This window comes from Aegilops tauschii, chromosome 6 (assembly GCF_002575655.3).
Source record: "Aegilops tauschii subsp. strangulata cultivar AL8/78 chromosome 6, Aet v6.0, whole genome shotgun sequence".
NCBI lineage: Eukaryota > Viridiplantae > Streptophyta > Magnoliopsida > Poales > Poaceae > Aegilops > Aegilops tauschii.
The window spans coordinates 411,945,259-411,970,254 of NC_053040.3; the positions used below are offsets into that span (position 1 = coordinate 411,945,259).

The 24,996-nt window shown below is 45.9% G+C and overlaps 2 protein-coding genes across 2 annotated transcripts; one reads left to right on the forward strand and one right to left on the reverse strand.

Annotated features, from left to right (window-relative positions):
• The first annotated feature begins 536 nt into the window (after positions 1-536).
• Positions 537-4,631, forward strand: LOC109755598 (mitochondrial metalloendopeptidase OMA1). Its single transcript, XM_020314497.4, has 3 exons — positions 537-1,628; positions 1,719-1,870; positions 4,087-4,631. Exons 1-3 carry the CDS (start codon positions 666-668, stop codon positions 4,337-4,339), a joined length of 1,368 nt encoding a protein of 455 aa, XP_020170086.1. The 5' UTR covers positions 537-665; the 3' UTR covers positions 4,340-4,631.
• A 2,083-nt stretch (positions 4,632-6,714) lies between these two features.
• On the reverse strand, positions 6,715-10,495 carry LOC109755589 (glutamine synthetase). The gene is made up of 11 exons (XM_020314490.4): positions 10,203-10,495; positions 9,353-9,392; positions 9,068-9,171; positions 8,897-8,945; positions 8,363-8,469; positions 8,159-8,246; positions 7,937-8,065; positions 7,768-7,842; positions 7,564-7,655; positions 7,313-7,472; positions 6,715-7,211 (listed from the first exon to the last, which is right to left on the reverse strand). The coding sequence occupies exons 1-11, from the start codon at positions 10,274-10,276 to the stop codon at positions 7,059-7,061; spliced, it is 1,071 nt and encodes a 356-aa protein (XP_020170079.1). The 5' UTR covers positions 10,277-10,495; the 3' UTR covers positions 6,715-7,058.
• Between the last annotated feature and the right edge of the window lie 14,501 nt (positions 10,496-24,996).

Here is a 24,996-nt window from a genome sequence, read left to right on the forward strand (position 1 = left end):
AAAAAATCTACTATCGTTTTTTACCTGAAGGAGTTCACTAAATCAAAGGAAGCTCACGTTTAAGAAAAATCTTGGATTTAAAAAATACTACGAAATAAGAAACATGAGTTTAAAAAATATATTTGTGAATTCTAGAAATATCCATGGATGTCAAACAATATCCACAATTTGAAAAAGGTCTGTAAAATTTTAATGTTCAGCGACTTAAAAAAATGCTTGTGAATGTTAAAAATATCCATGAATTCGGAGAAATGTTCACAAGATTTAAAATGTCCACGAATTTTGATACATATTCATAATTTAGTATGTGAAAAATAAAAATGAAAGAAATATAATACGGGGAAAAATTGAAAACGAACAGGGAAAAAAATTGAAACTTTTAAAACCGCTGAAAATACAGAAAAGAAAGGGAAAAAAATTACCACGTAATACCTTCTCAAAACCGAAAAATCCGGTTGGCCCACCAACACACACCCTTGCAGATGGGCCCGATAGCGTCCCCATAACGAGCTGCGGCGCGATTTCCCCACCGCCCACCGCTCTTCCTACTTTGCCATCTGGAGGCTTCCAGAAGGCAAAACCCCCAAATCCATCCTCGCCTCTCCGCTGGACGATCAAACGAACTCCCGAAAATCCCACACAAAAGAAGCGAAAATTAAAACGACATGAACCCCCTCAAGAACTCGCGCTCCGCCCTCTCCCGTCTCCTCCGCCACAAGCCCGCCGCCGTCCGGCCGCAGCCCCCGCCCCCGCCCCCGCCGGTGGTGCGGGAAACGGCCGCTCGGCACTACCACGCCGCCCCGCGCCGCCCAGGGTTCATTCAGTCCTTCAGCCGAGGGCCCCTCCGCCACGAGCCCGCCGCCCTCTTCCGGCCGCCGCCGGCGCAGGCGCAGGTGCCTCCTCCCCGGCACTACTTCACCTCCTCCCGCCGCCCGGAGGTCATCCACTTCGCGCGCCGCCGCGGCGGGGCGCGGTGGTACCACGACAGGCGGAAGGTCGCCGCGGTGGTCCTCCTCGCCGGCGGCGGGACCATCGTCGTCTACTTCGGCAACCTCGAGACCGTGCCCTACACCAACCGCACCCACTTCGTCCTCGTCTCGCCCCAGCTCGAGCGCCAGCTCGGCGAGTCCCAGTTCGCCGATCTCAAGAAGGAGCTCGCCCCCAAGATCCTGCCCCCGCTCCACCCCGACAGCGTCCGCGTCCGCCTCATCGCCTCCGAGATCGTCCGCGCGCTCCACCGCGGCCTCGCCGACCGCCGCAGTGACGACTTCGATGACGCCTCCTACGGCGACATCTCCACCGACATCGCCGTCAAGGCCCGCGACTTGGATGCCGAGGACGTGATGCACCGGGTCTCGCCTGGCAAGACCGCGGGCACGGCCGCGAGGGCTCAGCGAGACGACGAGCTTCTCGATGACAGGTGGGTCGCCGAGAGCCGTAGACGGGGGAAGGCACGCGGAGCGCAGCCACAGACGAAGCACCTCAATGAGCTCAATTGGGAGGTGATCGTCGTCAGAGATAAGCTCATCAATGCAATGTGCTTGCCCGGTGGTAAAATTGTAGTCTTCACTGGATTGCTCGACCATTTCAAGACGGATGCTGAGATTGCGACAGTGCTTTCGCATGAGGTGGGTTTACTAATTGGGTTGTGGGCTCATATGTACTTTGTGGTGGTTTTACAGTGCATTGGAACTGATATTGGTACCTCTATGTTTTAGATTGGGCACGCTATCGCGAGGCACTTGCCAGAGATGATCACCAAGGGCATGTGGTTTACTATCCTGCAGCTTATCGTCCTACAGTTTATTTACATGCCAGACTTAATTAATGCAATGTCGACTTTACTCCTCAGACTGCCCTTCTCACGAAGGTATCATTTCTGCATTTCATATTGTTCGTGGAATCACGATTATTTACATTCTACACATGATAAGCTGCATATATGACTGAAATGAGATGCTACCAGATCTGGCAAAAGCCAATAAATTGGCACCAATGGGCTTGTTTTGTCTAGGTATCTCGTTTTGCTATAAGTTATGATATGACTCCTGCTTCAAGTGCCTCCATGTGGGCCATTCTATACTATTCTGAGCCAACCTATTATTTCAGCTTAATGTACCACAGATCAGTGAGAATCTATCTAGGTAAAGTGATCAACCATTCATAGGAAAAAGCTCATATCAACATGAAAACATGCATGATAATTTTTTTATGTTTTCTATTTTTACTTAATAAATATTGTGCAACTATACAATGATCAAACACAATATCATATGTATTTTCAGTTTATTTCTCATTATTGCTCACAATATTTATGTTCCATGCAACCAAATCACATTCAATTATATTGCAAAACCCGCAACAATGTGCGGGGTATCATCTAGTACTCCCTCCGTCCCATACCGTAGGGCATTTTTTGACACTAGTGTAGTGTCAAAAGATGTCCTACATTATGGGACGGAGGGAGTACCATTTAATTTCGCTACAGACTTAACTAACAGCGGTGAAAATTCTAGTAATAAAACATATGGCTCTTGATTGCCCTGCAGATGAGATTATTACTGGTAATTCTTGTCCCCAACAGGGCATTGGAGCTTGGAGAGACATCTAGTTCTCTGTTCTCTCACTTTTTTCAGTGGTTGCCAGAGTCTATTCTGATGGACTTATTAGCTATTCACACAGGTTCTTAGAAAGTAGATGAAATCAGATTTACTATAGCATATGTCATGTACTCTTATGTACAGAATTCTGGATCTGCATGGAATTGATCCCAAAACACCAAATTGACTGGAATGATAATGTGATATCCTTCTTGTTCATCTCTTACAAATCCTACCAAAGTTGACTAGGATGATGCCCCTTCTTGTGCAACTACTAAAATTTCATCACCAATGCATTGTGCGTGACTATTCTATTGTCCATTGATTTTTTATCAGATTCGCATGTAAGAATCGTTTTACAACATATGTGTGATTTGTGAGGATGGGGTAGTCTGTATTTGAAATATACAAGGTTTAATATTTGGCAAGTTTGCATTTCTGACCTGCTGTAAAATCAGTCCTCGTCACCAGTGCTTACTTTTCCAGTATGAAGCAGTGGTGGTCACTGGTCAGTTAGGATCGTCGGTGATGGGGAAACTTGAACTTCCCAGACCTGACTAAATTGGGGAAATTTTATGCAGAAGTAAAAAAAAAAATCCCCAAATGGTTCAAGGGGGAAAGTAGTTCTGTATGTTCAGATACCTTTATAAAAACCATATCTTAGGTATGTTTGTTCGGAAATAAATACTCTGTACGGCAATTTCCAGAAAAATAATATCTTTTCAGACACACACTCAATTATAATGGACTAATTAGTGTTGCTTAGCTGTTGAGCCTTGTTGGTACAACCTTTCTGTGATCAAAGTTCATCTTTGAATTGGTTGATGTATGACATGGCCAAAACTTCCTTGCACCTTCTACCAAGCAAAGCCACCAAGTGCAGACATTCAGTGCTTCTGCCTAGTGCATCTGAAATGATGCATCACAGGAGGTAGGATGTTTAGCTATCCGGAGCTGTATCCATCAGTTTCCTTGAAAGGAGAGGACAAGTAACTGAAGACATCTTCTGATATATGGACTAGCTACTGATCCATCTTGGCAATCTGATCTGCCACACATTATCTATCTCCGACTTTACTCCACTCCTTGTTGCATTATTGAATAGCTGACTGTATCTCCATGCGTTTTTCCAATCAGGATCCGCCGATGCCACTTTCTGTGGACATGATTTTCTAAAACCCCACCCCAGCTGTCACTTCTTGATGTAGCCTTCATTGCTTCAAAGATACAGCCTTCATTGCTTCAAAGATACAATAAAATTTCATATGATTGGGCGATGAGTTGCATAGCACCTTCCCCGCATGAATCACTTCTTGATGTTCAGTATATGTTCGCTGCAGTCCTTGCTGAATTAGCTCGTGTGTGACCTCAAAAAAGAAAAATAGCTGTGTATCGTACAGTTGTTGTTCTTGTTATCTCATCATCAAACACATGCAAGGAATTCTTGTTAGAAGCCCTTCTGATGATGTATGCTACATGTTTGCAGGATGGAGGTAGAGGCAGATCACATCGGGCTCATGCTTCAAGCTTCTGCTGGTTTCGACCCACGCACAGCTCCCAAGGTCTACGAGAAGCTAGGACAAATCGCGGGCAATCAGTCAGTACTGAAAAGCTACCTCTCTACTCATCCTTCGAGTAAGAAGCGGTCCGAGCTCTTGTCTCGAGCCAAGGTAATGGAGGAGGCGATGCAGCTATACAGGGAAGCTTGCGCCGGCCACGGGACCGAAGGTTTCCTGTAGGTTGCAGCTTCGAACCCTCCTGCCTGCGGCTGCTTGGTAAGTCGTTTGGTGGCGCGGTGCCTGGCACGGGAACATGCCCTTTGTTACCTGCACGGTGAAGGCCAGTGAGAAGAGTGTATTCTGTGTTTGAAGATGTTCGTTCTGTGCCTTGTTATTGTCTGTTCGTGTGAATCAGTCACATTTTCGTAGCAGAATGTGATCGAGCTGCTTCATTTGTGATTAGGAGCGAAAAAGGAATAGGAGAAGAGTTTCTGTTAATAATTGTCTTCCAAGAGCAGGTTTTATAGTCCCATATTCCTTGGGGTTATCGGTGTTGATGATCGTCACGTTGGTTAGTTTTTGTCATCTACGCCAGCTAGTGTAGTAGTTAGCTGGTCACGGAATAGTCAGATAGTATCGTTGTTTGAAGCAGTCAATCACAACTCGCAAGGCCTATTATAACTGATGAATACCCTTCAAACCTCAATTATTCCGGCTTTGCTAGTTGCCACTATCCCGACGTGCTAATTTTATTTTTGGTACTGTATTTAGTCAGTAGATACACCCACTCCGAGAACCACTCGATATGCCTGCCCGAGATTCCAAACTGCACGGGCATCCGAAATCGTACACGGCTGCTCATGGAATATTCAAATGATCTTAGCTTGAAGTTAGTCAGTCAATCACAAGGTTGGTAGGTCCATGACTGAATAATCTGCAGACCTCAATCACCCTGGCTTGCTTGCAACCTTTGACGTGATTCTGCGCTTCGTATTTAGTCAATGGTAATAGATGCACCCATCCCATGACACGATCGGGGACACTCCTGCCTACTACCTCTACCTGCTCAAGATTCCTAATCGCACGGGGCACCCGTCGTGACACGGCGAGTGATGTTTCGCCATCCATCACCGCCCGGTCGCCGATGTCACACGCGGCCACCACGTTCGTTCGCTGGCATGGCATCAGCGTCGTCGGTTTCCGCGACGCACTGCTGGTCCCGTCCGTCGCTCACGAGCGTCAGGTTACTTGAAGAGCCGCCTGTCTATCTGGGCGATTAGATTAGTCCTATCCTACGCTCCTCTCCGGCCCATCGACCTCCTCCGTCTTTTCCCTTCCCTTGGCGCCTCCCCTATCGTACCTGCAAATTGCTGCCATATACTGTACTACAATATACACTCCTACTCCCCTCCTCCTCGTAATCGCAATAGTTTACCATAAGGCCATTACTAAACTGCAGCTAAGCCGAGGGTGTAGTGTGGTTATGTTAGCTTTTCGCGGCGCGAAGTGTCGCTCCCTGGTTCGTTTGTTTGTTGCTTCCATGGCGATCGATCATGATTCGTGCAGTGCAATGCTGCAGAGCAGTGCAGGATTGGACTTTGGACCGGCGATCGAGGGACCGGAGAGACCTTTCCGGCAGCTAAAGGATGGCGGCCCTCGGGTCGCCGGTTGGGTCGCGGTTTCATTCGTGCGCGGCCGATGCATCCGCTGCCTTCTTTTGACCAAGCCATCGTCGCGTTGGGCACGCGAACGCAGCTGGGATCGGCGAGATTCCGAGAGGCGTGCTTGAACGCCGGACATCGTTGATAGACCGATGCTCACCAGCAAAGTGGCAGGCAGCGGGCTGACCAGGTGAAGAAAGAAATGGGCTCTTTGGTCTCGGCCATTTAAACATTGTGATCAAAAGTGACACTAGCAGTACAACAAAAGTTGGTGAGGGCGCTGTACATGGACGAAAGAGGGGCGTGGTCGATGTTCGAGAAAGAGCGGTTGGGGGCACGTTGCCGTGCATACCACTGTAGCACTGTGCCGTCACATGGGGCCTAGCGACCTACCTGTGGGTCGTGACAAGTATGGACGAACGGTCAGGAATGAGGGGCGAGTCACAAGTCTACGTCCACACTTGTAGTCGCGGCCCTGTGGGACACCATTCATGGGGGCCAAAAGCGCGTGCACTGTACCGGATGAGCAACGTGCAGGCTTATCGCAATCTCTGATTGATTGATTCGCTGTGCTACGGGACGAGCATGCTGCCGAGGCTTTTCCGGTACGCCAGCGTCCCCATCCCTTATCAGCTGAGCCGAGCGCTCTCTTTCCCTATCACTCTACCGCCTTGAAAACCAAACCAATTACCATCACACTGTCTTTTTCTTATATAATTGTCTTGAAAGAAAAGTAATTGTTAGTAGAATCTATCGATTTATAGTAGTACTAGAAATTCAGGAAAAGCGATCCCATGGTATGATAATGTAGCTCCCCACTCTTGGCGCACTAATGGTCTAGCGTCATTTAAGCTTCATCCACGACCATTGGAAGCGCAACAACCGCTTTACACAAAGTTGCATGATTATGAGCACTAATACCATCCGTCCATCCGTAGCATGAGACAAGCGGCGTGCGTGGTACCACGGCAGCGGTACGGACCATTTTATTACCATATCAATTGATGATTACACGAGACCAGGGCACCCAGACGGCAAGGGAAAACAATCAATAGTAGTCTTGTGTGTTTGACACGCCTCTAGCCACCACCCACCCACCCACCCAAAGACGAGAAGAGAGACCAGACACCCTGATGACAGACGACGACGACGATGTGACCTACCTAAGCGGACTACGCGTAGTATGCAACCAAACGGAAACGGAAATATCTTGGAAGAATTTCGTCCAAATCCTCCAGTGGCCACCACCAAACCCAACCCATCACTGATCATCGCACGGCGGTCGGCGCTGCTCGGCTTCAGGGCTTCCACAGGATGGTGGTCTCGGCGATCATGGAGGTGACCACGTAGGGGTCCATGTTGGACGCCGGCCGGCGGTCCTCGAAGTAGCCCTTGCCGTTCTGCTCCGTCTCCCGGCCCACGCGCACCGACGCGCCACGGTTCGCGACACCCTGCGGAACAAGATGGTGTTTAGAACCACTGTCGGAGTAACGAGATATGGAAAGATTCAGCCATTCAGATGATTCAGAACTAGAAGGCGAGGGGCGCGTACCCAGCTGAAGGTGTTGATGTCGGCGGTTTCGTGCTTGCCGGTGAGACGGCGCTCGTTGCCCTCGCCGTAGGCGGCGATGTGCTCCTTGTGCTTCAGCTTGAGCTTCTCGACAGCGTCCACGATGACCTTGAACCCGCCGTCCTTCCTCATCGACTCGGTACTGAATGCAGCAGAGTCGTTCGTGATCAGCAAAATAGCACGGCAAGATGAACGGATCATATCGATCTGTTCGAGTATCTCATCTCAATTACCTGTAGTTTGTGTGAGCACCAGCACCGTTCCAGTCGCCTGGGATGGGCTTGGGGTCAAATGTGACGACAACTCCGGCGATCTCAGTGATCCTCTGAAGAAAGGGAGAGCACCATTTAATCACAAGAATTTTAACCGAACACGATGTCCTTCCATCACAAAAGGCCTCCCTTATCAGAATAAGATCACATGACTATTATCATTACCTCAAGAAGGTAGCGAGCAACCCACACTTGGTCACCAGCAGAGATGCCGACAGTCGGGCCAACTTGGAACTCCCACTGAAAACCAAACATAATTCTACCATGGTCAGACAGACAGTAATTCTCCAAGATACAGAAAATAGGAATGTCCTGTGTTGTAGCGGTGTTTCACCTGTCCGGGCATGACCTCGCCGTTGATGCCACTGATGTTGACGCCGGCAAAGAGGCAGGCCTTGTAGTGGGAGTCAACTATGTCACGCCCAAACGACTTGTCAGCACCAATACTACAGTAGTAAGGACCCTACACACATAAAGAAGAGATTGGTAAGTGCACACTTCACCAAAATTAGGGCCAAGAGTCCAAATTCAGTCGGTCAAGCCGAAAGAGACGTACCTGAGGACCAGGGAATCCACCAACAGGCCAGCCGAGAGGCCAGTTGATGTCCTTCTGTAGGAGGGTGTACTCCTGCTCGATACCGTACCTATCATCGCAAAAACAACACGACCAGTCAATCAATCATCATAAAACAGTTACTAGATCATTATTTTTTAGTGTTCGTAATCATCGATCAAGTTCGTGTGTTATTTTTATATATACCATGGCTCCTCCTTGGCAACATCAGGGTTGCTAAAGATCTTGGCAGCGTTGTATCTCTTGTTGGTGGGGATTGGCACTCCAGCTGGGGTGTAGCAATCGCACATGACCTGCAAGTGGTTCGAATTTAGTAAAGGGGATCTTGATTACTAAGGATGTTGACAAGATGATGATCATTGGATTCCCTCTCTACTGCACTGTACTAGTTAGGTAGACCAGACAAGCACACCTAATAACCAAAAATATCTACAAAAAAATTCAGAACCCTGAGGGATCCTTGACTAGGATACAATTTGCGTCAGAAATAGGAGTAGTAGCAGCTAAAGAATACTGGACCAAAATCATTCAAATTCTGCATCAGAAGATGTTTAAGTTGATATCCCCTCTTAATGGAACTCGTTGCTCTCTCCTAGTTGACCAGAGGAGCTAGATCGATCAACTGCAGTGACAAATACTACCACACTAGAGCCTACAGGTGCAGATCACTTGCACGGTGGTAGTGCTACAGTCTATTACATGAGTGGGGTGGTCACTTACAAGGATGTTGTTGCCCTTCCTGAACGGGTCCTTGAAGATGGCCTGTGGGCTGCAGCAAAGGCACATGCCCCAAGGGAAACAAAAATTACTCCTTGGGTCCAAAGTAAAAAAGATGGAATTGCCCTTCACAGAGGTAAATAGCTTTGGAGTGGCATGACAAATGGCACTTACTACAGGATGACCTCGCTGTCCTCGCCGGGGGCCTGGCCGGTGCTGGAGCCGTCGTAGTTCCACTTGGGCAGCTTGCTGGGGTCGGTGACCGGGCCGGGGAGGGTCTGCACCAACCAGAGCAACAACAGTAAATTCACACAGTTAACCAAAGGGAATCTCGCAACCTCTGATATATAAGCACAAGAACAGCTCAGTAGTGGATAAGAAAAGTGATAGGACACGGCAAGGAGGGTCATGGGATCCATGCCGGCCGGGGAGGGTGTGGAATCTGCATCTGTATCTTACCCTGGCTTTGCTCCTGAGATCCATGCCAGATCCGCCGATCCTGCAATAAATCCAAAATAAATTGACGGTGAATATACCAGCAGAAACAGCCCACAGAAGCAAAACTCATGACCGCGTGTTTTGTACTGTTCACCGCGGTTTTTTGCCGGGCACAGTGAAAATATGGGTATTGGCCTCGGTTCCGACATGGTGAAGATCGAAAGCTCGCGTGTGGGAAATTCATGGAGTGGAACAGAGCATCTGGCCGCGCCGGGCCGGGGCCATGTTGCGCAGGGGAGGGACCGGGGGGCAGAGGATGCCACCGCAGAGATTCTCCCCCAACAGGACAAAACGTACTGCCGGTACGAATATGGCAGTGGCACATCCATCCTCGCGTTGCGCATATCCGGAAGGGTGATGGGGAGTGATAAATCGCCACCAAAAAACCAAAAACCTCTTCTCGTCGCGCTGCCATGCCAAAAACCTAGTGTATTTCCCAACTCTCTCTGAACGGAACCGAACGGAACGGGACGGAACTGAACTGAACAAGAGAAAAAGGTGGCGTTTACCACCCACACGAGCGAGCACCGCCGCTCCTGCACCCACGGGATCGCGAGGGCGAAAAGCGTTTGATTAAATAAAAAAATAAACACTAGGACGAATCCCCGCGACAGCGCAAACTACGACGACGGCCCCATGAATTTAGCATCGAGAGAAAAAACCCAGTCCCCCGAGCGATCCCTCCTCCTCTCCGCGAACCAGCCGGCGGCGGCGGCATGATGAGCCCGCGCGGTCCCGGCCGGCGGCCAACGCGGACGCAGCGAAGGAACGGCCGAAGCCCCGTCGTCCGGGGGAAGGGAGGAGGACGTACCATATGTACTCGGCGATGATCTTCTCCGTGGAGTCGGTGAGGTCGAGGTTGAGGAGATCGGTGAGGAGCGCCATGGCCGGCTGACTGAGGGCGCGCAGAGTCGCGGAGGAAGGAAGGCGGGTGGGGTGGGGTGGGGTGGGGTGGGGGTGGTGCGAGTCCAAGGGGAGATCGGGAGGGCGGCTATATAATGGCGACGACCCAGCACGCACGCACCCGGCAGGAGCTACAGGCAAACCAAACCCGTTGCGCGCAGTGCGTATCCGTGTACCGCCGCTATACGTGCGGGGTTCTCGACCAACTTTCTCTCAGAAAGATATGTTTATCTCTGCGGACTCCGCCGTGGCGACGTCTCCTTCGCGGGCTCGGATAATAAGAAAATATTTTATTTCCGGTATAAGTAGTTTGTTCGATCGATCGATCGGCCGGGCGTAGGTGCGCGATGTTACGTCCCCCGCACCTGCTGCCGGCGCTCCCACGACGATGACCAGCGGGTCCGACGCGGCGCATGGGCCCGGCTGTCAGCCGTACGGTACGGAGTACGGAGTCTGGAAAAACGGGGGGTTGTTTGTTGATGGAAAAAGGTGAATAAAATATTTTATGCGTTGCGGGCGGCAGCTTTGTCGATGGTGTGGTGCTGATGGGAGATTGATTATCAGTTCCGAGCATAGGGGTAAAGTAAAGTAAAGGAGGTTTTTTCTTTCTTTTATTTTTCAACGTTTTGCTTTGGAGCTGGAGAGGAGTCCAAAGCTGGAATAGATTGATTGAATATTTGCTGGAATTTAATCATGCTACCACCTAATGCTGCCCACCTCATGCGCCAGTGGGAGTGGGGGTGCAGATTCAGAGAATCTTCACCCGCCAGGGAATCTCGCGCATTTCTGCGTGCACACATAAATTCTTGCAGATTTATTGAGGTGCAAAGAAGGAAGCGACTCACCAGCAAAATTTTAATTCGTCCAGTGCTTTCATTGTTTTTTTCCTTATATTACTCCGGAGAACCACGTTTGAAACACGGGAGAATCTTTTCTCCGGCGGTGTGCTTTTTGAAAAGCCCAAAATTACCCCAAAATCGGGGTTTGTAACCGCAAGAGCCACGAGGAGGGGAAATGACGAGGTGGAGCGCACGTGAGGTGAGCAAAAAGGAAAGGTGCGGTGAATCGATCGCCGGTTCAGGAAAAAAAAGCTGAGGTATGAACTGGTGCGACGGCAGCACACACGTGACCCATTTGCGCATTCAGTGCCGAGGATCTTATCTTTCCAAGTTTGATTGATGTGAATCTTGGTTGGCATGCCGGCTGCTCATTCGGTGTGGGTATCTGCCCCAATCGGTTACTTATCCCAAGCGATATATATGAAAGGTTGCATTTGATATTATTATTCAGCTATTTTGAAAAAAAAAATTATTATTCAGCTGATTGCCTCTCTTTTTTCCTTTGTTGTGGTGAAAAAATATTTGGGTTCCATCGGCTTCGGTTAGGGTTGCAAGAACGCTAAATTTGCCGAGGGTGCCGACAGAGCTGAGAGGAAACCACGTGTGAATGTGTTGGTCCCGAAGAGGAGACCCCATCAGAGTTAGGGGTCAGGGTTTAGGGCGGCTATGGTTGGAGCGTTCATCGAAGCCAAAGGCCCATATATGACAAGCCTGAGAAGGCGGTGCCTAGCTATGATGCAAGGCTGGACTGAGGATGAGGCGGTGATGATGAAAGGAAGAAGATGGCTGAGAAGGAAGAAGGATTGGCCCCTATACGGCGAGCCTAAGAATGCGGTGCCTATGATGCCAGGTTGGACTAAGAAGGCAACGGTGATGACGCTAGGAAGAAGATGTCGAGAAGGAGGAAGAAGGATTGACCATGAAATCTTGGTCGCATTTTATATTTTATTCGTTTCTCTCAGCTCCATTGTCATCATCGATCAGTCGGTGGCTCAACGTCATGATCCTAATCGCTAAATGGAGGTCTTCTACCTCGGTGGTGCCGATGCTTCCGCCTTTTTGTCCACTAGTACCTTCAACTACATCTCCGTTGTAAGTAAAAAAAACATTGTAGTAATATGAAAATGTGAGGGCCAATGTAACCAATGAGATAATTTTCAAACCGATACAAACATATATGAAAATCATATATCTTGAAGAAAGAGGAAGAAGAAGAAAGAAAAAGAAGAAGGTCGAGAAGGAAGGAGAAGGATTTGCCATGACTCTGATTTTAGGAGGAGGAAAACCAAGAAATACATATATCTATATTACTCAACTTTTCATTTTAATATTTTGCTTGTTCCTCTTGACCCCGCCACCATTAACACTCACATGTAGACGGTGGCCCCATCGCGTGATCCTAACCGCTCTGTCGAGTTCTCATATTTTGGTGGAGTCAACACTTCCACCTTGTAATCACTCCCAAGTGAGGTCGATGTCAAGTGCGCTAGAGCGGAGGGAATAATGCATCCAAAATAATACCCTCTCCGTCCCTTCAAAGTCAAATATTGTAATCTTTGACCAAGTTTATAGAGAAACTAATCAGCATCCAGAATACCAGAATCAACATCATTGGATTCAGCATGAAATATATCTTCACATGGTATATATTTGATATTGTAAATATAGATGGTTTTTGCAATAATCTTGGGCAGAGTAGAGTTTATGAGCCTCGGTTGGATACGCATTACATTATGGGATGGAAGGAGTATCAGACATGAAAATGTATCTCTATTTTCACTGGGTACATTTCTAATGCACGTTTACTTCAGCTTTGTCTCTGAATACTCCGCCAAAAGGGTTGGTCTTAGAGCAACTTCAACACGCCGACCCAAACGGACGGCGCTTTTGTCCGTTTGGGTCGGTCGCCCGCTCGGCGTCCGCTAGGTTTGAGATTTGGGTCGACAGTGCGCCTAAGGCGCCGACCCATATTTGCCGGCGTGGACATCTGGCTGCCCTTTTTCAACAAATATGCACAAATTTTCACAAGCAAACATATAGTTTCAAACCAAATAAATAGCATAGTTTTACAAGCCGAATAAAAAAATAGTGTCACATAGTTTTGCAAGCCCAATAAAAAAGATACATCTATTGGTTGCTAACATGAGCTCACATATACTCAACGAAATCATTTTGCAATTGCATGTGAGTTTAACAATCACACATGTCATGACGACAATTGAGTGAACTGTTCAAACGTTGCCACTCCTCCATGCTCAGGCACAACATTCTCACCCTGAAACTGAAACCCTTGATCATAGATACCTTTCGGACGCTCATCTTCTACGATCATATTATGCATGATCATACAAGCAGTCATCACCTCCCACAGCTTCTTCATCCTCCAAGTCCTAGCAGGATACCGAACGATGCCCCATCGAGATTGCAAAACACCAAAGGCACGCTCGACGTCCTTCCTAGCACTCTTTTTCTCTTGGGAAAATCTTTTGCTTTTCTCTCCGACGGGGTTGGGGTTTGTCTTCACAATAATGGTCCACTGAGAATAGATACCATCACCTAGGTAGTATCTTGTAACATTCACCGGTGGGTTGTTGAAGGAAATATGCCCTAGAGGCAATAATAAAGTTGTTATTTATATTTCCTTATATCATGATAAATGTTTATTATTCATGCTAGAATTGTATTAACCGGAAACTTGATACATGTGTGAATACATAGACAAAACAGAGTGTCCCTAGTATGCCTCTACTTGACTAGCTCGTTAATCAAAGATGGTTAAGTTTCCTAGCCATAGACATGTGTTGTCATTTGATAAACGTGATCACATCATTAGAGAATGATGTGATGGACAAGACTCATCTGTTAGCTTAGCATAATGATCGTTTAGTTTTATTGCTATTGCTTTCTTCATGACTTATACATGTTCCTCTCACTATGAGATTATGCAACTCCCGAATACCGGAGGAACACCTTGTGTGCTATCAAACGTCTCAACGTAACTGGGTGATTATAAAGATGCTCTACAGGTGTCTCCGATGGTGTTTGTTGAGTTGGCATAAATCGAGATTAGGATTTGTCACTCCGAGTATCGGAGATGTATCTCTGGGCCCTCTCGGTAATGATCATCACTATAAGCCTTGCAAGCAATGTGACTAATGAGTTAGTTGCGGGATGATGCATTACGGAACAAGTAAAGAGACTTGCCGGTAACGAGATTGAACTAGGTATGATGATACCGACGATCGAATCTCGGGCAAGTAACATACCGATGACAAAGGGAACAACGTACGTTGTTATGCGGTTTGACCGATAAAGATCTTCGTAGAATATGTAGGAGCCAATATGAGCATCTAGGTTCCGCTATTGGTTATTGACCGGAGATGTGTCTCGGACATGTCTACATAGTTCTCGAACCCGTATGGTCCGCACGCTTAACGTTCGATGACGATTTGTATTATGAGTTATGTGATTTGATGTACCGAAGTTTTTTCGGAGTCCCGGATGAGATCACGGACATGACGAGGAGTCACAAAATGGTCGAGAGGTAAATATTCATATATTGGAAGGTTGCATTTGGACATCGGAATGGTTCCGAGTGATTCGGGCATTTTTCCGGAGTACCGGGAGGTTACCGGAACCCCCGGGGAAAGATATGGGCCTTATGGGCCATAGGAGGGAGGCTAACCAGCCCATAAGGGGCTGGTGCGCCCCCCACAAGGGAGGAGGCCGAATTAGACTTGGGAAGGGGGCGCCAACCCCCTTTCCTTCTCCCACTCCCTCTCCTTCCCCTTTTCCCCCTCCGGTAGAAGGAAAAAAAGGGTGGGGCCGAATCCTACTAGGACTGGAGTACTAGTAGGACTCCCCTCTCCCTGGCGCGCCCCTTGTTGGCCGGCCTCCTCCTCCCCTCCTTTATATACGGGGGCAGGGGCATCCCAAAGGCACAACAGACAATCGCTTAGCCGTGTGCAGTACCCCCCTCCATAGTTCAACACCTCGGTCATATCGTCGTAGTGCTTAGGCGAAGCCCTCCGCCGGTAACTTCATCATCACCGTCACCAAGCCATCGTGCTGACGAAACTCTCTCTCGGCCTCAAATGGATCAAGAGTTCGAGGGACGTCACCGAGCTGAACGTGTGCAGATCGCGGAGGTGCCGTGCGTTCGGTACTTGGATCGGTTGGATCGCGAAGACATTCGACTACATCAACCGCGTTACTAAATGCTTCCGCTTTCGGTCTACGAGGGTACGTAGACACACTCTCCCCGCTCATTGCTATGCTTCTCCTAGATAGATCTTGCGTGATCGTAGGCAATTTTTTTGAAATACTACGTTCCCCAACAGTGGCATCCGAGCCAGGTCTATGCGTAGATGTTATATGCACGAGTAGAACACAAAGAGTCATGGGCGATAATAGTCATACTGCTTACCGTCATGTCATACTTTGATTCGGCGGTATTATTGGATGAAGCGGCCCAGACCGACATTACATGACCGCGTTCATGAGACTGGTTCTACCGCCGTGCTTCGCACACAAGTGGCTAGTGGGTGTCTGTTTCTCCAACTTTAGTTGAATCGAGTGTGACTACGCCCGGACCTTGTTGAAGGTTAAAACAACACACTTGACGAAAAATCGTTGTGGTTTTGATGCGTAGGTAAGAACGGTTCTTGCTAGAAGCCCGTAGCAGCCACGTAAAACTTGCAACAACAAAGTAGAGGACGTCTAACTTGTTTTCGCAGGGCTTGCTGTGATGTGATATGGTTAAGAAGTGATGATATATAATTTGTTGTATGAGATGATCACGTTTTGTAACAGTTATCGGCAACTGGCAGGAGTCATATGGTTGCTGCTTTATTGTATGAAATGCAATCGCCATGTAATTGATTTACTTTATCACTAAGCGGTAGCGATAGTCGTAGAAGCAATAGTTGACGAGACGACAACGATGCTTCGATGGAGATCAAGGTGTCAAGCCAGTGACGATGGTGATCATGACGGTGCTTTGGAGATGGAGATCAAAGGCACAAGATGATGATGGCCATATCATATCACTTATTTTGATTGCATGTGATGTTTATCTTTTATGCATCTTATTTTTCATAGTACGGCGGTAGCATTATAAGATGATCTCTCACTAAAATTTCAAGGTATAAGTGTTCTTCCTGAGTATGAACCGTTGCGACAGTTCTTCGTGCTGAGACACCACGTGATGATCGGGTGTGATAAGCTCTACGTTCACATACAACGGGTGCAAGCCAGTTTTGCAAACGCAGAATACTCGGGTTAAACTTGACGAGCCTAGCATATGCAGATATGGCCTCGGAACACTGAGACCGAAAGGTCAAGCGTGAATCATATAGTAGATATGATCAACATAGTGATGTTCACCATTGAAAACTACTCCATCTCACGTGATGATCGGACATGTATTAGTTGATATGGATCACGTGATCATTTAGATGACTAGAGGGATGTCTATCTAAGTGGGAGTTCTTAAGTAATATGATTAAATTGAACTTTAATTTATCATGAACTTAGTCCTGATAGTATTTGCATAACTATGTTGTAGATCAATAGCTCGCGATGTAGCTCCCCGTTTATTTTTGATATGTTCCTAGAGAAAAATAAGTTGAAAGATGATAGTAGCAATGATGCGGACTTGGTCCGTGATCAGAGGATTATCCTCATTGCTGCACAGAAGAATTGTGTCCTTGATGCACCGCTAGGTGACAGACCTATTGCAGGAGCAGATACAGACGTTATGAACGTTTGACAAAGCTCGGGATGATGACTACTTGATAGTTTAGTGCACCATGCTTTACGGCTTAGAACCGGATTTCAAAAACGTTTTGAACACCACGGAGCATATGAGATGTTCCAAGAGCTGAAATTGGTATTTCAGACTCATGCCCGAATCGAGAGGTATGAGACCTCTAACAAAGTACTTAGCCTACAAGATGGAGGAGAATACCTCAACTAGTGAGCATGTGCTAAGAATGTCTGAGTACTACAATCGCCTGAATCAAGTGGGAGTTAATCTTCCAGATAAGATAGTGATTGACAGAGTTCTCTAGTTACTATCACCAAGTTACTAGAACTCCGTGATGAACTATAATATGCAAGGGATACCGGAAATGATTCCCAAGCTCTTCGCGATGCTGAAATCGGTGAAGGTAGAAATGAAGAAAAAGCATCAAGTGTTGATGGTTGACAAGACCGCTAGTTTCAAGTAAAAGGGCAAGGGAAAGAAAGGGAACTTCAAGAAAGAATGGCAAGCAAGTTGCCACTCCCATGAAGAAGCCCAAAGCTAGACCCAAGCCCTAGATACGTGGCGGATAAGAAGGATGGCAAAGTGAACAAAGGTATATTGGATATACATGTTATTGATGTGTACTTTACTAGTGTTTATAGCAACCCCTCGGTATTTGATACTGGTTCAGTTGCTAAGAGTAGTAACTCGAAACGGGAGTTGCAAAATAAATAGAGACTAGTTAAGGGCGAGGTGATGATGTGCGTTGGAAGTGATTCCAAGGTTGATAAGATCACCATCACACACTCCCTTTACCTTCGGGATTAGTGTTGAACCTAAAATAAATGTTATTTCGTGTTTGCGTTGAGCATGAATATGATTGGATCATGTTTATTGCAATACAGTTATTCATTTAAGTCAAAGAATAATTGTTCTATTTACATGAATAAAACATTCTATGGTCATACACTCAATATAAATGGTTTATTGAATCTCGATCGTAGTGATACACATATTCATAAATATTGAAGCCAAAAGATGCAAAGTTAATAATGATAGTGCAACTTATTTGTGGCACTACCGTTTAGGTCATATTGGTGTAAAGCGCATGAAGAAACTCCATGCTGATGGGCTTTTGGAATCACTTGATTATGAATCACTCGATGCTTGCGAACCATGCCTCATGGGCAAGATGACTAAGACTCCGTTCTCCGGAACAATGGAGCAAGCAACTGACTTATTGGAAATAACACATACTGATGTATGCGGTCCGATGAGTGTTGAGGGTCGCGGCGGGTATCGTTATTTTCTGACCTTCATAGATGATTTGAGCATATATGGGTACATCTACTTGATGAAACATAAGTCTGAAACATTTGAAAAGTTCAAAGAATTTCATAGTGAAGTGGAGAATCATCATAATAAGAAAATAAAGTTCCTATGATCTGATCGTGGAGGTGAATATTTGAGTTATGAGTTTTGTATTCATTTGAAACAATGTGGAATAGTTTCGCAACTCACGCCACCTGGAACACCACAGCGAAATGGTGTGTCCGAACGTCGTAACCGTACTTTATTAGATATGGTGCGATCTATGATGTCTCTTACCAATTTACCACTATTGTTTTGGGGTTATGCATTAGAGACAACTGCATTCACATTAAATAGGGCACCATCTAAATCCGTTGAGACGACACCATATGAACTGTGGTTTGGCAAGAAACCTAAGCTGTCGTTTCTTAAAGTTTGGGGTGGCGATGCTTATGTGAAAAAGTTTCAACCTGATAAGCTCGAACCCAAATCATAGAAATGTGTCTTCATAGGATACCCAAAGGAAACTGTTGGGTACACCTTCTATCACAGATACGAAGGCAAGATATTCGTTGCTAAAAATGGATACTTTCTAGAGAAGGAGTTTCTCTCGAAAGAAGTGAGTGGGAGGAAAGTAGAACTTGAAGAGGTAACTGTACCTTCTCCCGAATTGGAAAGTAGTTCATCACAGAAATCAGTTCTAGTGATTCCTACACCAATTAGTGAGGAAGCTAATGATGATAATCATGAAACTTCAGATCAAGTTACTACCGAACCTCGTAGGTCAACCACAGTACGGTCCGCACCAGAGTGGTATGGTAATCCTGTTCTGGAAGTCATGTTACTAGACCATGACGAACCTACGAACTATGAGGAAGCGATGATGAGCCCAGATTCCGTGAAATGGCTTGAGGCCATGAAATCTGAGATAGGATCCATATATGAGAACAAAGTGTGAACTTTGGTGGAGTTGCCCGATGATCGGCAAGCCATTAAGAATAAATGGATCTTCAAGAGGAAGACAGACGCTGATAGTAGTGATACTATCTACAAAGATCGAATTGTCGAAAAAGGTTTTCGACAAGTTCAAGGTGTTGACTACGATGAGATTTTCTCACCTGTATCAATGCTTAAAAGTCTGTCCGAATCATGTTAGCAATTGTCGTATTTTATGAAATTTGGCAAATGGATGTCAAACCTGCATTCCTTAATGGATTTCTTAAAGAAGAGTTGTATATGATGCAACCAGAAGGTTTTGTCGATCCTAAAGGTGCTAACAAAGTGTGCAAAGCTCCAGCGATCCATCTATGGACTGGTGCAAGCATCTCGGAGTTGGAATATACGCTTTGATGAGTTGATCAAAGCATATAGTTTTATACAGACTTGCGGTGAAGCCTGTATTTACAAGAAAGTGAGTGGGAGCACTACAGCCTCTCTCATAAGTATATATGAATGACATATTGTCGATCGGAAATGATATAGAATTTTCTGGAAAGCATAAATGAGTGTTTGAAAGGAGTTTTTCAAAGAAAGACCTCGGTGAAGCTGCTTACATATTGAGCATCAAGATCTATAGAGATAGATCAAGACGCTTGATAAGTTTTTTCAATGAGTATATACCTTGAGAAGTTTTTGAAGTAGTTCAAAATGGAATAGTCAAAGAAAGAGTTCTTGCTTGTGTTGCAAGGTGTGAAGTTGAGTAAGACTCAAAGCCTGACCACGACAGAAGATAGAGAGAGAATGAAAGTCATTCCCTATGCCTCAGCCATAGGTTCTATAAAGTATGCCATGCTATGTACCAGACCTATTGTAAACCCTGCCCTGATTTTGGCAAAGGAGTACAATTTTGATCTAGGAGTAGATCACTAGATAGCGGTCAAAATTATCCTTAGAGGACTAAGGAAATATTTCTCGGTTATGGAGGTGATAAAGAGTTCATCGTAAAGAGTTACGTCGATGCAAGCTTTGACACCGATCTGGATGACTCTAAGTCACAATCCGGATACATATTGAAAGTGGGAGCAATTAGCTAAATTAGCTCCGTGCAGAGCATTGTAGACATAGAAATTTGCAAAATACATACGAATCTGAATGTGGAAGACCCGTTGACTGAACTTCTCTCACAAGCAAAACATGATCACAGCTTAGTACTCTTTAGGTGTTAATCACATGGCGATGTTGTTGGGGAACGTAGTAATTTCAAAAAGATTCCTACACACACGCAAGATCATGGTGATGCATATCAATGAGAGGGGAGAGTGTGTCCACTTACCTTCGTAGACCGAAAGCGGAAGCGTTATGACAATGCGGTTGATGTAGTCGTACGTCTTCACGATCGACCGATCCTCAGTACCGAACGCACGGCACCTCCGTGTTCAGCACACGTTCAGCTCGATGACGTCCCGCGAACTCACGATCCAGTAGAGCTCGAAGGAGAGTTTCGTCAGCACGGCGGCGTGATGACGATGTTGATGAAGTTACCGACGCAGGGCTTCGCCTAAGCACCGCTACGATGTGACCGAGGTGGATTATGGTGGAGGGGGGCACCGCACACGACTGGGAGAGATCAATGTTCAACTTGTGTGTTCTAGGGTGCTCCCCTGCCCCCATATATAAAGGAGCAAGGGGGGAGGCCGGCCGGCCCTGTAGGGCACGCCAGGAGGAGGAGTCCTCCTCCTAGTAGGAGAAGGACTCCCCTCTTTCCTACTCCTACTAGGAGGGGGAAAGAAAGGGCGAGAAAGAGAAGGAAAGGGGGGCGCCGCCCCCCATCTTCCTAGTCCAATTCAGACCAGAGGGGAAGGGGGCGCGCGGGCTGCCCTGGTCGGCCCCTCTCTCTCTCCACTAGGGCCCAACAAGGCCCATTAACCCCTCGGGGGTTCCGGTAACCCCTCCGGCACTCCGGTAAAATCCCGATTTCACCCGGAACTCTTCCGATGTCCAAATATAGGCTTCCAATATATCAATCTTTATGTCTGTACCATTTCGAGACTCCTCGTCATGTCCGTGATCACATCCGGGACTCCGAACTACTTGTGGTACATCAAAACATATAAACTCATAATACCGATCATCACAGAACTTTAAGCGTGCGGACCCTACGGGTTCGAGAACTATGTATACATGACCGAGACATGTCTCCGGTCAATAACCAATAGCGGAACCTGGATGCTCATATTGGTTCCTACATATTCTACGAAGATCTTTATCGGTCAAACCGCATAACAACATACGTTGTTCCCTTTGTCATCGGTGTGTTACTTGCCCGAGATTCGATCGTCGGTATCTCAATACCTAGTTCAATCTCGTTACCGGCAAGTCTCTTTACTCATTCCGTAATGCATCATCCCGCAACTAACTCATTAGTCACATTGCTTGCAAGGCTTATAGTTATGTGCATTACTGAGAGGGCCCAGAGATACCTCTCCGACAATCGGAGTGCAAATCCTAATCTCGATCTATGCCAACTCAACAAGTACCTTCGGAGACACCTATAGAGCACCTTTATAATCACCCAGTTACATTGTGACGTTTGGTAGCACATAAAGTGTTCCTCCGGTAATCAGAGTTGCATAATCTCATAGTTATAGGAACATGTATAAGTCATGAAGAAAGCAATAGCAACATACTAAACGACCAAGTGCTAAGATAACGGAATGGGTCATGTCAATCACATCATTCTCCTAATGATGTGATCCCGTTAATCAAATGACAACTCATGTCTATGGTTAGGAAACTTAACCATCTTTGATTAACTAGCTAGTCAAGTAGAGGCATACTAGTGACATTCTGTTTGTCTATGTATTCACACATGCATTATGTTTCCGGTTAATACAATTCTAGCATGAATAATAAACATTTATCATGATATAAGGAAATAAATAAATAATAACTTTATTAAGGAATGCAATTTTGACATCCATTTGCCAAATTTCATAATCATAAAATGCGGCAATTGCTAACATGATTCGGACAGACTTAAGCATCGCTACGGGTGAGAAGGTCTCATCGTAGTCAACTCCTTGAACTTGTCGAAAACCTTTCACAACAAGTCGAGCTTTGTAGACAGTAACATTACCGTTAGTGTCAGTCTTCTTCTTGAAGATCCATTTATTCTCTATGGCTTGCTGATCATCGGCCAAGTCAACCAAAGTCCATACTTTGTTCTCATACATGGATCCCATCTCAGATTTCATGGCCTTAAGCCATTTCGCGGAATCTCGGCTCATCATCGCTTCCTCATAGTTCGTAGGTTCGTCATGGTCAAGTAACATGACCTCCAGAAAAGGTTTACCATACCACTCTGGTGCGGATCTTACTCTGGTTGACCTACGAGGTTCGGTAGTAACTTGATCTGAAGTTTCATGATCATCATCATTAGCTTCCTCACTAATTGGTGTAGGTGTCACAGGAACCGGTTTCTGTGATGAACTACTTTCCAATAAGGGAGCAGGTACAGTTACCTCATCAAGTTCTACTTTCCTCCCACTCACTTCTTTCAAGAGAAACTCCTTCTCTAGAAAGGATCCATTCTTAGCAACGAATGTTTTGCCTTCGGATCTGTGATAGAAGGTGTACCCAACAGTTTCCTTTGGGTATCCTATGAAGACACATTTCTCCGATTTGGGTTCGAGCTTATCAGGTTGAAGCTTTTTCACATAAGCATCGCAGCCCCAAACTTTAAGAAACGACAACTTTGGTTTCTTGCCAAACCAAAGTTCATAAGGTGTCGTCTCAACGGATTTCGATGGTGCCCTATTTAACGTGAATGCAGTTGTCTCTAAAGCATAACCCCAAAACGATAGCGGTAAATCAGTAAGAGACATCATAGATCGCACCATATATAGTAAAGTACAATTACGACGTTCAGACACACCATTACGTTGTGGTGTTCCGGGTGGCGTGAGTTGCGAAACTATTCCGCATTGTTTCAAATGTAGACCAAACTTGTAACTCAAATATTCTCCTCCATGATCAGATCATAGAAACTTTATTTTCTTGTTACGATGATTTTCAAGTTCACTCTGAAATTCTTTGAACTTTTCAAATGTTTCAGACTTATGTTTCATTAAGTAGATATACCCATATCTGCTCAAATCATCTGTGAAGGTGAGAAAATAACGATACCCGCCGCGAGCCTCAATATTCATTGGACCACATAGATCAATATGTATGATTTCCAACAAATCTGTTGCTCGCTCCATTGTTCCGGAGAACGACGTTTTAGTCATCTTGCCCATGAGGCATGGTTCGCAAGTACCAAGTGATTCATAATCAAGTGATTCCAGAAGTCCATCAGTATGGAGTTTCTTCATGCGCTTTACACCAATATGACCCAAACGGTAGTGCCACAAATAAGTTGCACTATCATTATCAACTCTGCATCTTTTGGCTTCAACATTATGAATATGTGTATCACTACTATCGAGATTTAACACAAATAGACCACTCTTCAAGGGTGCATGACCATAAAAGATATTACTCATATAACTAGAAGAACCATTATTCTCAGATTTAAATGAATAACCGTCTCGCATCAAACAAGATCCATATATAATGTTCATGCTTAACGCTGGCACCAAATAACAATTATTTAGGTCTAAAACTAATCCCGAAGGTAGATGAAGAGGTAGCGTGCCGAGGGCGATCACATCGACTTTGGAACCATTTCCCACGCGCATCGTCACCTCGTCCTTAGCCAATCTTCGCTCAATGTCTAGTCCCTGTTTCGAGTTGCAAATATTAGCAACAGAACCAATATCAAATACCCAGGTGCTACTGCGAGCTCTAGTAAGGTACACATCAATAACATGTATAACACATATACCTTTGTTCACCTTGCCATCCTTCTTATCCGCCAAATACTTGGGGCAGCTCCGCTTCAAGTGACCAGTCTGTTTGCAGTAGAAGCACTCAGTCTCAGGCTTAGGTCCAAACTTGGGTTTCTTCTCCTGAGTAGCAACTTGTTTGTTGTTCTTCTTGAAGTTCCCCTTCTTCCCTTTGCCCTTTTTCTTGAAACTGGTGGTCTTGTTGACCATCAACACTTGATGCTCCTTGATTTCTACCTCCGCAGCTTTTAGCATCGCGAAGAGCTCGGGAATTGTCTTATCCATCCCTTGCATATTATAGTTCATCACGAAGCTCTTGTAGCTTGGTGGCAGTGATTGAAGAATTCTGTCAATAACACTATCATCCGGAAGATTAACTCCCAGTTGAATCAAGTGATTGTTATACCCAGACATTCTGAGTATATGCTCACTGACAGAACTATTCTCCTCCATCTTGCAGTTGTAGAACTTATTGGAGACTTCATATCTCTCAATATGGGCATTTGCTTGAAATATTAACTTCAACTCCTGGAACATCTCGTATGCTCTATGACATTCAAAACGTTGTTGAAGTCCGGGTTCTAAGCCGTAAAGCATGGCACACTGAACTATCGAGTAGTCATCAGCTTTGCTTTGCCAGACGTTCATAACATCTGGTTCAACTCCTGCAGCAGGTTTGGCACCTAGCGGTGCTTCCAGGACGTAATTCTTCTGTGCAGCAATGAGGATAATCCTCAAGTTACGGACCCAGTCCGTGTAATTGCTACCATCATCTTTGAACTTTGCTTTCTCAAGGAACGCATTAAAATTCAACGGAACAACAGCACGGGCCATCTATCTACAACAACATAGACAAGCAAAATAGTATCAGGTACTAAGTTCATGACAAATTGAAATTCAATTAATAATATTACTTAAGAACTCCCACTTAGATAGACATCCCTCTAATCATCTAAGTGATCACGTGATCCAAATCAACTA